This window comes from Lemur catta, chromosome 10 (genome assembly GCF_020740605.2).
Source record: "Lemur catta isolate mLemCat1 chromosome 10, mLemCat1.pri, whole genome shotgun sequence".
NCBI lineage: Eukaryota > Metazoa > Chordata > Mammalia > Primates > Lemuridae > Lemur > Lemur catta.
In genome coordinates, this window is record NC_059137.1 from 1,859,596 (window position 1) to 1,872,002 (window position 12,407).

General features: G+C 68.3%; 2 protein-coding genes across 9 annotated transcripts; both read right to left on the reverse strand.

The window, feature by feature from the left end:
• Positions 1–1,308: 1,308 nt before the first annotated feature.
• DNLZ (DNL-type zinc finger) lies at positions 1,309–3,308 on the reverse strand. Its single transcript, XM_045562277.1, has 3 exons — positions 3,082–3,308; positions 2,382–2,521; positions 1,309–1,586 (listed from the first exon to the last, which is right to left on the reverse strand). The coding sequence occupies exons 1-3, from the start codon at positions 3,277–3,279 to the stop codon at positions 1,418–1,420; spliced, it is 507 nt and encodes a 168-aa protein (XP_045418233.1). The 5' UTR covers positions 3,280–3,308; the 3' UTR covers positions 1,309–1,417.
• A 235-nt stretch (positions 3,309–3,543) lies between these two features.
• Positions 3,544–11,932, reverse strand: CARD9 (caspase recruitment domain family member 9). 8 transcript variants are annotated; one of them, XM_045562270.1, is made up of 13 exons: positions 11,811–11,932; positions 10,412–10,612; positions 9,975–10,112; positions 9,087–9,391; positions 8,810–8,959; positions 8,593–8,736; positions 8,164–8,289; positions 6,689–6,880; positions 6,258–6,299; positions 6,030–6,078; positions 4,596–4,669; positions 3,898–4,083; positions 3,544–3,819 (listed from the first exon to the last, which is right to left on the reverse strand). In XM_045562270.1, exons 2-13 carry the CDS (start codon positions 10,593–10,595, stop codon positions 3,709–3,711), a joined length of 1,701 nt encoding a protein of 566 aa, XP_045418226.1. In that variant the 5' UTR covers positions 10,596–10,612; positions 11,811–11,932; the 3' UTR covers positions 3,544–3,708. The 8 variants fall into 8 exon arrangements, with proteins under 8 accessions (XP_045418226.1, XP_045418228.1, XP_045418227.1 ...); XM_045562272.1 differs by having other exon boundaries at positions 3,898–3,974; positions 8,810–8,989; XM_045562271.1 differs by having other exon boundaries at positions 3,898–4,055; positions 8,810–8,989.
• Positions 11,933–12,407: the final 475 nt, after the last annotated feature.

A 12,407-nucleotide genomic window follows, 5' to 3' on the forward strand; every position in this document is an offset into this window, starting at 1 on the left:
GATTTGGATGTAACTGCTCCGACTCTGGGCCTAAAGCCCTGGGACTGTGTCTGGGCCACACAGGCACCTGCAGGAGCCTTCCGTCCCTCAGGGTTCCGGCCAGGCCACCTTGAGCCCACTTTAGGGATTTCCAGCCTTGGTCTGCTCAGGGTCCCGCCCCCCAAGCTGGGTGGGAGAAGCAATCGCGCAGGATGGAGCAGCACACTCCGAACAAGGACCGCCCCGCAGGGCAAAGGGCTGAGTGTGGCCCTGTAGGGCGAGCTCGCTGCTGGGCAAGGCCACCGCAGCCCACCTGCTTGTCTGCTCTGAGTGTGGAGAGGTGGGCGCATGAACAGGGCACGGAGAAACAGGTGTGGACCAGACCACGCTTACGGGAGGAGCAGGCCCACGACGTGACTCTCTCAGTGAATTGGGTCCAGAGCCTTGAGTCAGCAAGGCAGCTGGGCCAAGTCCAGCCCCGGCGGCCCCCAGGAAACCCCCAGCTGCCCCATGGCCGGGCCCTCAATGGAGAAGCCGGCCCAGGTGTGCGGGGCTGGCTCAGCCCCAAGGCCGATGACAGTTTGCACACCCGGGGCAGGAGGCTCTGGGCGGGAATAATAGAGGGTTGCTTGCCGAGGGGAGGACAGGGGGTAATCAAGTCAGAGCTCACAATGCCGAACAATGCCACCGCCCCCAGCCTCCCACAGCCCAGCGTGAGCCGGTAATCACTGGCTGACACCTGCGGGCAAGGGCCTGTGTCAGCGAGGCTGGTGACTAATACGGAAGGTCTGGAAATAAACACGCCCCTGCGTTTGCTCACTTTCATAAACACAAGAGCGTCCTGAGCACACAGACGAGGCTGGGAGACAAACCACACAAGCCCAGGAGGCGTGGGGACACTGGCTCCTGACCCAGGACGCTCAGCCCCCAGCTCACACACCCCTCCTGAGCTTCCTCGAGGGCCGTGCACGGCTGGTCCTGCCTGCGGCCACAGTGCCTGGTCTTGTCAGACTGAGACCTGCGCTGGCTACAGAAAGGAAGCCACCAGTACTGTGCAGGGGTGGCGGGGGCACAGCAGGAAGGCAGAGGCTCAGAGGGGCAAAGTAACCTGCCCCGGGTCACACAGCCACAGCCTGGAGGGGTCTGACCCCACGTCCAGCCCCCTCGAAACTGGACATGGTACTGCGTGGGCGAGGGGAAGCGGCTGCAGCAGGAGAGGCGGCAAGGCCGGGTCGTGCAGCCACAGAGCCCCACCCGGCAGCGCTGGGGGTTTGTGGCTGTTGTTCCGACTCTAGAAAAAGAAATGCCAGAGCCACAGGCCCCAGCATCTGGAAGCGACGTCTGTTTATTGATAGAAAACAGGCCACGTCCAGAGAGGCCCGGGGCCGAAACATCCTTCCGGAAGGCCTAAGTCCCACAGCACCAGCGAGCGTGGGAGTCAGCTGGGCTCTCCCTTGCCAGGGTGGCTGCGGTCCTCGTCCTCACCCGCTTCCGGAGCAGAAGTGGATGTGGGGGCCCCTTCAGCCTCCAAAACCAGTTCCAGGGCCCCCTCGACAGCCACTCGGCGCACCTGCTCCCCTCTGGCCTCCAGGATCTCCTCGATGTTCCTGAGAGGCAGGCACATGGTCACTCGCCCGCCCTGGCGGCCCCTCCTGCACTCCGGTCCCTTCAGGGCACCCCATGGCCAGGCACTTGTGTGGCTTCAGGCCAGACCTGTGCGCCCTCACCCACCCCCCTGGGGCTGTCAGCAAGCGCCACTTCCGGAACCAAGGATCAAGGAGGTCTCTCAACTGCTGTGGGGCATGTCCACTAAGGCGCCTCAGCCCTGACCCCTCACCACGCCACCATTCCGCAGCAGACCCCGCTCCCCACGCGTCAGAGGGGACAGTCTCCCCACAGCCCCAGGTGTGGCGGGAGGATGGCTGGAGGCGGGAGGGCAGGCACGTCCGAGCAGCTTCTGTGCTGACTCGAGGGACCTTCTGCTGCTGGTCCTGCCCAGGGCCTCCCAGCGGGCTCGTAACGGCACCTCCACTGCCCTCCCGGGAGAGGCGGCAGCGACCCTCAGGGCCAGGGCCCGGTCCACACCCCCACGTCCCCCCGTGGGGCAACCACCCCGAGAACGCAAAGCACCGGGAAGGGAGGAGGCCGTCAGTGCGGGTGACGGGCAGACGGTGAGCACAGGGGCTGGCCAGGGCGCCCACGTTCGGGGCACACCAACGCTGAAAAGCTCTCCGCGGTTCCTCTGCAATCCAAACCTAACCGTCCTGCATTGATAAGGAGGCTGGGCTGCCCAGGTGGGTCTGTGAACCGCCACGCCAGGGGCAGAGTGCCCCAGGGAGGCCGGGTGCCCTGCGGGGCTCCTCACCCAGGACCCACGGGCCCGCCCCCGGCGCAGGCCTCACCTCTTCCCGTCCAGGTCCGAGAACCAGCCCAGATTGTCAGCGATGATGTGATGGCTCCGGCAGCCGGGGCAGGTCACGATGACCACGCCCTGGTGATAGGCCAGCTTGGAGATGCGCTTGGAGGACCGAGCCCCGCACACCTGGCCGGATGGAGAGCCCGTGAGGACCCAAGCCGCCAGGTGAGGACGAGCCCCGCCCCGCGATCGCACCGCCCCCCCGGATAGCTCCACCCCTTCCCGTGGCCCGGCCCGCCCCCTGGAGGCTAGCCCCACCCCTTCCCGTGGCCCCGCCCCTGGAGGCTAGCCCCACCCCTTCCCGAGGCCCCGGCCCTGGAGGCTAGCCCCACCCCTTCCCGTGGCCCCGCCCCAGAGGCTAGCCCACCCTTCCCGTGCCCCGCCCCTAGAGGCTAGCCCCACCCATTCCCGTGGCCCCGCCCCTTGAGGCCAGCCCCACCCTTCTCATGGCCCCGCCCCTAGAGGCTAGCCCCACCCCTTCCCGTGGCCCCGCCCCTGGAGGCTAGCCCCACCCCTTCCCGTGGCCCCGCCCCTGGAGGCTAGCCCCACTCTTGGAGGCCCCACCCCTTTCCGTAGCCCGCTCCGCCCCCGGTCCCGCCCCGGGCCGGAAGGCCGCGCTGGGGCCCCTTCTCACAGTGCCCTCCGCCGCCAGGTGCGAGCCCGGCCGCGCTCCGCCGCGCGCCCACCTTACAGGTGTAGACGAGCTGGTAGTGCGCCGCTTCCACGCGCCCCGGCCCCAGCTCGGTGCTCGAGTGCCGCCATCCCCAGCCCCAGGCCCGCCGGTTCCTCGTGGCCTCTGGGCGGGCACTGCGGCCCCACAGCTGCCTCGCGCCGGGTTCCCGGGGCCACGCACGGCTCAACAGCCTCAGCGTCGCTCGCAGCATCCCGCCCGCCGGCTCCAGCCACCCGGCTCCGCCCCCGCCCCACCTCCTGTACCTGAAGCCGCGCTCGCCATTTTGGAAGCGGGCACTGCGAGCGGAAGTGGCCCTCGGCTTCCGTCCGCCCGGCCGTGGCGCGCCGCGCTCTGCTGCCCCCTGCTGGGGCCCTGCGCTCACGTCCGGGCCTTGCAGCACCGCCCAGCTGGGGGTCCCGCACTCCCCGCCCCGCCGCCCTGGGGGTACCGCCGGGCGCGCAGCGAGGAGGGACAATTGCTAGTTGTTATTTATTGATCAGCCGCCGCTTCCACAGCGCGAGCGTATCGGGTAGTAAAAGAACCGCCGTGGTTACGTCGGCGGGGACCAGCCCGCGCCCTCGGGCGGGGCAGCTCGTCGTGGAGCCCTGGGCTCCCCTCGGGGCTGCGGGCCGGGGCTGGCTCAGACGCCCGCTAGCAGCCTTCGGCGTCGGTGTTGTCGCTGCCCGAGCTGTTCTCGCGGTCCGCCTCGCCCTGTCTGCAGCTGTTCTTCATCTTCCGGAGGGCGCGCTTCCTGCGGGGGTCGCAGGCGTCCAGACCCGCCCGCTCAGCCAGCCCGGCCGGCCCTGCCCGCCCAGGCGACACCACTCACCTGCGGTAGTTCTCGAAACTCTCCTTGAGGCGCCGCCGCTCCTTCTCCGGGGGCTCCCCGCTGGTCAGGCCTGTGTCCTGGAGCAGGGGGAGGCTCGGGCTCCAGCCAGCGCCGCTGGACGCCGTGCACACACCGTCCACCAGGCCCCGGGCTGCGGACTGCAGGGCAGGCCAGCCCCCAGACTGCCTGAGCTCAGCGAGAAGCCAGGCTCGTCACCTGGGGCCTGCTCGTACCCCTGAGGCCAGCCCGCGTCGGTGTCCCGCCTTCCAGATGACAAGGCAGAGGCCCAGGACGCGCAGCCAGTGGGCTGGGCCAGGACAGGGCTCTGGCCTGGGCCCCCAGCTGCTGTTCCTTTTACTGCTAAGCCAGAGGTGGCCCCTTTGCTGTCAGGACCCCTGAGTTAACCCACGGAGGTCAATGCTGACCTGCTGCAAAGGCCCCCAAGGACCAGAAACAGCCGTCGTCCATGGCTGCCCCACCCGGGCACATCCACTCCCAAGCCCACCCAAGCCTGTTGGTCTGTGGGCAAGGGGAGGGTGGTCCCCTTCTTGTCCCAAACACCCCACCCCAGGAGCCCAAGGGCAGAGGCCTTGTGATCACCCAGCCGTCCAGGGGCCATGGGGGAGGGCCCAGCTGGTGAGCACTCACGCAGGCCCAGGCGGGGGGACCTCGGCTGCAGGGACCCCAGGCAGCCTTACGTTGGGTGTCAGTGAAAGGTGCTCCTTCTGCAGAGCCGCAGAGGGCTGCTCCGGGTGCTCCCCGTCGGCCAGGCCTGGAAAGGACAGTCGTGCCCGTGGGTCCTGCCCACTCTCCAGACTGCACTCAGCATGGCGCCCCCCACCCCCACCAATGTTGCTGGGCACGACCCAGGACCAGTCTCCAAGGTCCTGTGGGAACCTCCCACGGATCCAGTGATGACTGTGCATTTTACAGACCAGGAGACAGAGGCTGAGGCCGTCTCCTCACTCCCAGGAGGGGCCCTCTAGGCGGGTGCTCCTCCCAGCCCCGTCTGCTCCTCTCGACTGACTGCCCCCGACCACTGGAGACAGGTGGGCAGGAAGGCTTCTTGGCCCATGGGAGAGTTTGCCCACTTAGGCCCAGGCCTGACCAGGCCCCAGCCCCTTGGCAGCGTCTCCAGGCAGAGCAGCTCCTGGGGAGTAGAGTCAGGCGGCCACAGTGGAGGTGGCAGCTGGGCACTGCGGCAGGTCGGGGCAGGAGGGTCAGGCTGGACCCTGTCAGAGTCCGCCAGGGCCTGGGCAGACCAGGGCTCAGGCCCCATGGGCAGAAGGTGCACAGGTGGCCACTGGGACCTTGTGCGTCCAGTCTCAGGTGGCACCGCGGAGAGAGGCCGGGCCCAGGCTGTGCTGGCCAAGTGGCAGCCCCTCCTTGGAGCTGACACCCTCCCCTGCTCGCTCCTGCCCCGCCAACGCCTGGAGGGAGCTGCCTGAGCTGGGGACTCCCGCCCACCTCTGTGCCACATGGGGCTGGTGGCCTCAGGCGCACGTCTGTTGGGCTGCGGGGCCCCCACTTCTCCATCTGCGGCCCCTTCTTCCCCTTCTGCTCGGCTCGGAGGTTGGGGTCAGGCCTGACGCTGAGGAAGTCTGTCCGACTTCCCACGAAACTGCTGCCCTCCACCCGCTCAGGACTGCCAGCTCCCGGGGACGCCGCAGCTGCTGCTCCGTGCCGGCCCCCGCCAGTCCCCTTTTGGGTGGGCGGAGAGGTCCTGCTCCACCTGCTGAAGCCCCCGCTGCCCCAGAACACAGCAGGCCCTTGCCCACCCCTGCACCTGGCCCATCGCTCAAGCCACACGTAGCCCATCTGTACCCCGTTCTAGCCTGAGAACCTAGGTATCAGTTTATGTCCCCTCTCTCCGCCCGGGAGGAAGCAGGGTGGGCAATCCCTGCTCACCTCCGTGCCATGCCCGGGGGATCCACACCCGCTGGGCCCTGGGTTCCAGTCAGGCTCTCCAGTTTGCTGTCTGGTGGCCTTGACCAGAGTACTTATCCCCCTCCGAGCCTCAGTTTCCCCATATGTAAAGTAGGGACTGGGAGACTGAGACAGGAGGTGACTGGGCAAGGCTCGGGGTGACCAGGGGGCCGTAGCCCCAGCACCTCCAGGCGCACGGCCCTCACCTTTGTCTGAGAGTGGGGCATCCTCCTCCAGGTCCTGGGGGAGCGAGAGCTTCCAGAGAGAGGCGGGTAGTCTAGTTAGGCCAACCTGGGAGCCATGCCCTCCCGCTGCTCCTGCCCCCTCAGCCGGGTACAGCCACCGCTGTCACCCCCTGCAGAGCCTCTCAGGGACTCCCGTGCCCAGCCAGGCTGGGCAGATGGAGGCCCTGGCATTCCTGGGGCCACACTCACCTCCTGGGAGTTCCGGGGTGAGCCATCCTCCAGGTCAGAGCTCTGTTGCCACAGCAAACGGGGCGGGGGTGGGGGGTCAGCTGGCCAGGGGGCACCGAGCCGGCCCGGGCATGGGGTGGGCAGGGGTGGTGAGGGGTTCCTGGGGACACCCCTCCCCCACACACCCAGGGCCGCCTGGTGGCCACTGCCACAGACAGTCCCACGTCCTGCTCAGGCCTTGGGCTAGTTGCACCCCTCACCCCACCACGAGGAGGGGGCTCGGTGGGGCTGAGCTGGCCTTACAGAGGGGCCGGAGCTCAGGAAGGGCCACAGAAGGCCAAGGCCACTGACTGGGCAGCAGCCGTCCTGAGGCTCCACAGCCCCCTGCACCCTGTGTGGTGTGCCTGGCATCCCCCGGGCTCCCCTCCCGCCCCGGCCACCCGGAGGCCCACCAGGATGAGCGTCTCCAGCTGCTGCCGCTTGAGCCGGCCCTCCGTGGCCAGCAGCTGGGCCTCGCGCTGGAACAGCTGCAGCTGCAGCTCGTCCGCCTTCTCGCCCAGCTCCCGCACCCGCTTGCGCAGCTCGTCCTTCTCCTGCAGGCTCCGGGCGTACTGCGTGTGCAGCTCCTCCCGCATGGCGATGGCCTGGGGGACAGCACGGGCCAGGCCCTCAGGGGTCCCCACAGAGCTTGCCCGGCCCTCGGCCCCAGAGGTGCTTCCTCTTCCTGCAGCCCGCTGCTCCCCACTCGGCCCCGACGCCCAGCCAGGGTCCCCGCTGAACGCCACGCAGAGCCACCACGAGGCACTGGGGCCCAGAGGGGACCAGGCAGCACCGGCCTCTTCCTCTTTGTTCTCCATGGATTGTAAAAGGAAGGAAGGATCCTGAGGGAACGTGTGGGCGTCTACACATGTAAGGAAAAGCGAAGTCTCCACATTCAGCACCAGAACAGTCCTGCTGCCCTGTGTGGTCTCCGGTCTACACTGCAGGTGGACCTGGCCCACGTTTGGGGCCCTCTGCACACAGCGTGCGTTTGGTGAGTTTTGGCTGCAGCTGGGTGTGGAGGCTGTGATTGCTCGCGGCTGTGTGAGTCTTCCACATGCGCACAGTGCGCTTCTGTGCCCGCCCCCACGGGGACGCTGAGTGTCCAAACTGCCGGCCGCCAGACCACAGCAAATAGCCCAGAGGCCACCAGTGCCCCCGTGGCCATCGGCCCCAGATGGCCGGATGTCAGCCATCGCTGGCCGCTCCCCTAAGTTTTGTCCCCACTGTTGAAGTGGGACCAGCCAGAGAAGGACAAACACGCCCCTGCCCAATCCCACTGGACACCGGCCAGAAGCCCCCTCCCCTGCCTGCCTGGGGTCTCCATCAAGGTCAAGGCCTTCACTTCTCTCCTGGCAGGGAGGGGTCTGTGTTTTAAGGCTGATAACACCTGTGGCCAAGTTCCCAGCATCTCGCTGAAGCACCGGCTGTGTTAATTAGAAACCAGCTCAGGGTGTTACTTGGGAAGGAAGCGCTGAGGCAGACACGGCCCACTCTGTTCACAGGATGCCCCCGGTGCCACGGCTGCCACCCAATGCCCCCAGTGCCACGGCTGCCACTGGCTGCCGAGGTGCCCAGTTTTATTAAAAGTAAAAAATCTACTTGCAAAACAAGACAGATGGAAAGCTTCCATTTTTCTAAAACAAACCCCAAAACTACATGCCCACGGACCCAGGTCTGGAAGGGGAAGCCCACGGTGGTCGTGGTTTCCCCAGAGAGCAGGCTGGGGTGGGGCAGGGAGGTTAACTTCGTTACCATCTGCATGAAAATGAGCACATAGTACTTCTGTCATTTAAAAACTGGACAACTGCCCCAGAAAGGCTTCTGCCTGGCTGCGCCCTGGCCCTCGGGGACATGGGCGGCTCCCTCCCGCCTCGGTGAGGCCCACCTGGTCCCGCTCGATGGCCACTTCCTCCATCTGCTGCAGGATGGCCTCGATGCGCTCCTTGTACATCTTGGAGTCCTTGCGCAGGGCCAGGCACTGCAGCTCGAACATCTCCTTCTCCTCCATGCACTGCCGGGGACAGCGGCTCAGCCCCCTCACGCCCAAGGCCCCCAGGGTGTGCTCAGGGCGGGAGCTCGGGGACACTCGTGGTCAGGGGCCCTGTGCTTCCCGACCGCGGCACCATGAGTCCCCCCCCCCCCCGACAGGGGACGCGGACAAGGAGAGGGCACCAGCGGGCGGGTGTCTCCAGGAACGGGGGAAGTGGAGGCGTTGAGCCCAGGCCCCAGCACCGCCTTCAGGGCGCGGGGCAGGCGTGGCAGCCACCCAGCCTGGCTGGGCCCCGGGCAGCGTGTACCTGCCCTGCCCGCGTACCCGGATGCGCTGGGCCTCGCCCTGGCGCAGGTCCTTGCGCAGGGAGAAGATGGTGCTGGCCTGCTCCTGCTGGTCGCGCAGCGCCTGCCGCCAGTCCTCCTCCAGCACCTGGATGTAGGGGCTGCTCCTGCCCAGCTTCCCCTCCTGCGGGGCAGAGGGCTGTGGTGCTGGGCGGCCCCCGCGCCCTGCCCGCCCCGCCCGCGGCTCGCAGCCCCACCTGGACCGAGGCCTCCAGGCCCTGCAGCCGTGCCTGCAGCTGGGCGTTCTCCTGCTGCAGCTCCCAGAGCAGCTCCTGGCTGGGCCGCTGCTCCATGGCGTGCCTGAGCTTCAGCGTGTGCTTGCGCTCCACCTTGCAGTCGTCCTCCGCCTTCATGAGGCTGTGCTTGAGCCGGTCGATCTGCGGACCAGCCGTGAGCCCGCCGGCCCCCGCCCCTGCCTGCAGCCCCCCGGCCGGGCGAGTGGGGCGCACCCTGCTTCCCGGGGGCGCACCTCACCTCGAGCTGCAGGTCGCGGTTCCGCATGAGCGCCGCGCCCTTCTCCTCGCTCTGGCGGGCCAGGCGCATGGCCAGGTCGTAGTTCTCGTCCTTGCAGCGCTTGAGCTCGCGGCTGCCGGCGTCGCACTCCTCCCTGAGCCGCTGCACGCGCTCCTGGTGCCGGCGCAGCAGGCCGTCCTTCAGGCGCAGCTCCTCAATGAAGTCGTCCTTGGAGCGCAGCAGCACCGTCAGGTCCTGCACCTTCTTCTGCAGCTTCATCACCTCCGTCATCAGCAGCTGCGTCAGGCCCGACTCCCCGGACGCATCTGCGCGAGGCCAGCGTCAGGCGGCGCCTGTGCCCTCGGCGGCCCTGCCTGCTCACGCCGGGCCTTGGAAAGACCGGCAGCTCACGGCTTCTGGGGACACCGGCCAGGCCAAGGGGACACGCTGGCCCCCGCAGATGGAAGCTGAGCCCCGAAGAAGCGCTGCTACCTCGGTGCCAGGGCTGCCCAGTGCTGAGGAAAGGACCCAGATCCTAACCTGCCCTCTGGGCCACGTCCCCGGGCACGGGGCAGCCAGGCGCCAGGCCATGCCCTCTTTGTCTAACGTGGTGACGGGTCTTAACGAAAGACGTGACACGATCCCCCGCTAGGAGAGCGTCCTTCCGCTGCTGGCCCCGCAGGATGGGGTCCCCGTGGCAGCAGGGGTGTGGCCTGGGGACAGGGCTGTGGGGGCCACACCCTCATCTGGGTGAGTACCCAGAGCCATGAGGGGGTTCCCACCCCCGCTGCCCCCCCTCCAGAGGCCCTCGGGACCCCAGCCTGGCAGGGCGCTCTGACCCCGACAGCAGACAGGGCAGGCCCTGGGGACAGGAGTGGGGGGACCACAGTGGCGCAGGCGGGGCCTCACCGATGATCATGGAGAAGACGCGGGAGGGCTCCTTGCCCGTGACCTTCTTGTACAGCTGCGGGTAGTACAGCTCCAGGCTCTCCAGAAAGGCCACGTAGCCCTTGTGGCCAGTGCGCTGCAGGATGTCCAGGAGCACGCCTGCAGGCCCCAGACGCCGGGTGGGACACGCGGGCACGCTCTGGGCAGAGGCCAGCCGGGCTGCGGGCGTCCCCCTCCCACCCTCGCAGCCTGCAGGGGCCCAGGTGAGGCGGGAGCGGCACCTCCCTCCTCTGGACAGCCCTGCCGACGGGAGCGGGCCGGGGGTGCGGGGGGCTCCCGCTCCGGGTTGGGCTCACGGGGGCCGGGACAAAGCTGGCCGGGCCCCCCTGGGGCAGGTCAGGGACACAGCCGCCTCCACGGTGGCTCCTGGCTGGGTTTGGGGGCCGAGGGGCACCGACCTGCCTTCCGCTTGCGGATGACCAGGCTGGGGTCGCTGAGCACCTGCTCCTCGTCGTCGGGGTTCAGGACCTTGCACTGCCGCAGGTAAGGGGTGATGCGCGAGGGGTCGATGACCGAGGTGAGCGTCACCCGGAAGCCCTCCAGGGCCGTCCAGCATTCGTCGTCATTCTCGTAGTCCGACATGGCCTCTTGGGGGTCGGCTGGGGTGGGGAGGGCAGCCTAGGTTCCGGAACCTGCTCCCTGAGCGGCGTCCACACAGGGACCCAGCCTGGGGTGCCCCTCCTGCGCCCCACTCCGGCCCTCTGCCACCCCGTCACCGCACAAGCTGGGGGAGGCACAGGTAGGGTCTGAGCAAACACTCCCTTGTGCCATGACCCTCCTCTGGCCTCTGCCCCCCGGACACCCCCAAAGTGCCCTGAGCCTGCAGGGGCAGCCGCTTCCCACCCATGGAGGTGGGTGCAGTTGTTTGCACCTGGGGGCTGCCCTGCCTGGCACCTCATCCTTGTGTGGCCCGGGGGCGGTGGGTCCAGCCTCCGGCCGGCCAGTGCTGTGTAACCCCCCGCCTTGGCAGCGGCCGGCCCGAGGCAGCGTCTGTGCAGGACTTCCTCATTGCTCAGCCCACTCACCGCCCAGGCCCACACCCTCCTTCCCGCGCCAGCTGCTGCTGCAGCCGAGCCCACCCAGCCCTCAGTAGCTGCTTGTCACCGTGCCATCCGGGAAGAGTGACGGAGGCCTGCCCACAGGAGTGGGTCTGTCACCCCTGCCAGGCCCGGGCACCAGGGAGGGGCTGGCGACGTGGCCCACGGCTGCCAGGGGGTCCCTGGGTGCTGGGCACCAGCGGCTTCCTGCGCTGGTCACCCCAGATGAGGCCTGGCCCCCAGCCACACCTTCGAGGTGGTCAGGCCAGCTGTCCCCTCCACCCCAGCTGTCCCTGCCACCAGCTGGAAGGTGCCCTCCCAGGACTGGGCCAAGGCTGGGCACAGCCGGCAGGACGCAGCCCCTCGACGGCCTCCAGCCCCCGGGACACGCTGCTGTCCAGCCCGCGGGGGCCGGATCACTGCTCCTGGAGACATGGGTTGCGGCCGGCTGGGTCTTCGGAGAAATTTCTCAACTTCCTGCTGTGCTGTCATCCACACAGCCCAGTGACGGGGGGACTGCCTACCAAACCCCGTGGCTCTGCGGGACATGGGCCCACTGCTGCCTGTCTAGCCCCAAATCCACTCGAGCCGCACCTGACTCGACTGTTCGTGCCACTGAGACAAACAGGTGCTCACGGAGGCTGTGACAGGCAGGACGGTGGCCGCCTGGCCGGCTGTCGGAAGCTCAGTGCTGCTCGGGCTATTTGCTCCAGGCCCCCCAAAAAGAGCGGCCCCTGGTCTTCCCCACCCACTGACCTACCTCGGGGTCCTCCGGGGCCACCTGCGCGGCAGACACCAGACGTGCTCCGTAGCCAGCAGCGCCTGTGGGAGGCAGCGCAGCTGGAGGAGGGAGGAGCCACGAGGCAGGAGGCGCCGTGCACTTCCTGGCGGTCTGGGAGCTCCGCAGGGGCCAGTCCTGGTGTCCTGCCTTCCGATTCGCCCAGCCAGGGCGGCCCCAGGAGGTGGGGCAGGGGGAAGTGGAAGTCCTCCCTCTGCCCTCCAGAGGAAGGCTGCTGGGAGCCCTCCCGGCCTGTGGGTGGCCAGGGGTCCTGGGTCCTAGGGCCACCCTGGAGGCCCAGCCCTGGCACCTGGCAGGTAGAAGTGAGAGCAGAGGCCTCTTGTGGGCTGGAAGAGGCCGGACACAGGCTTCTGGGGGCTCCTCCAGTGGGGGTGCTCTGTGCCCGACACCTGCACCCTTGTCAGCATCTTGGGGACAGGGGTGCAGGCCTGGCTGCGGGCAGGTCCACGGGGCGCGGCAGGGGAGAGCTCACCCAAGCCCGGCTCACACCCACACGACACGGCCAGCACACGCTTGGGTCACACAAGGCCCAGCAGCCCACCTCATGGTGTCCCGGGG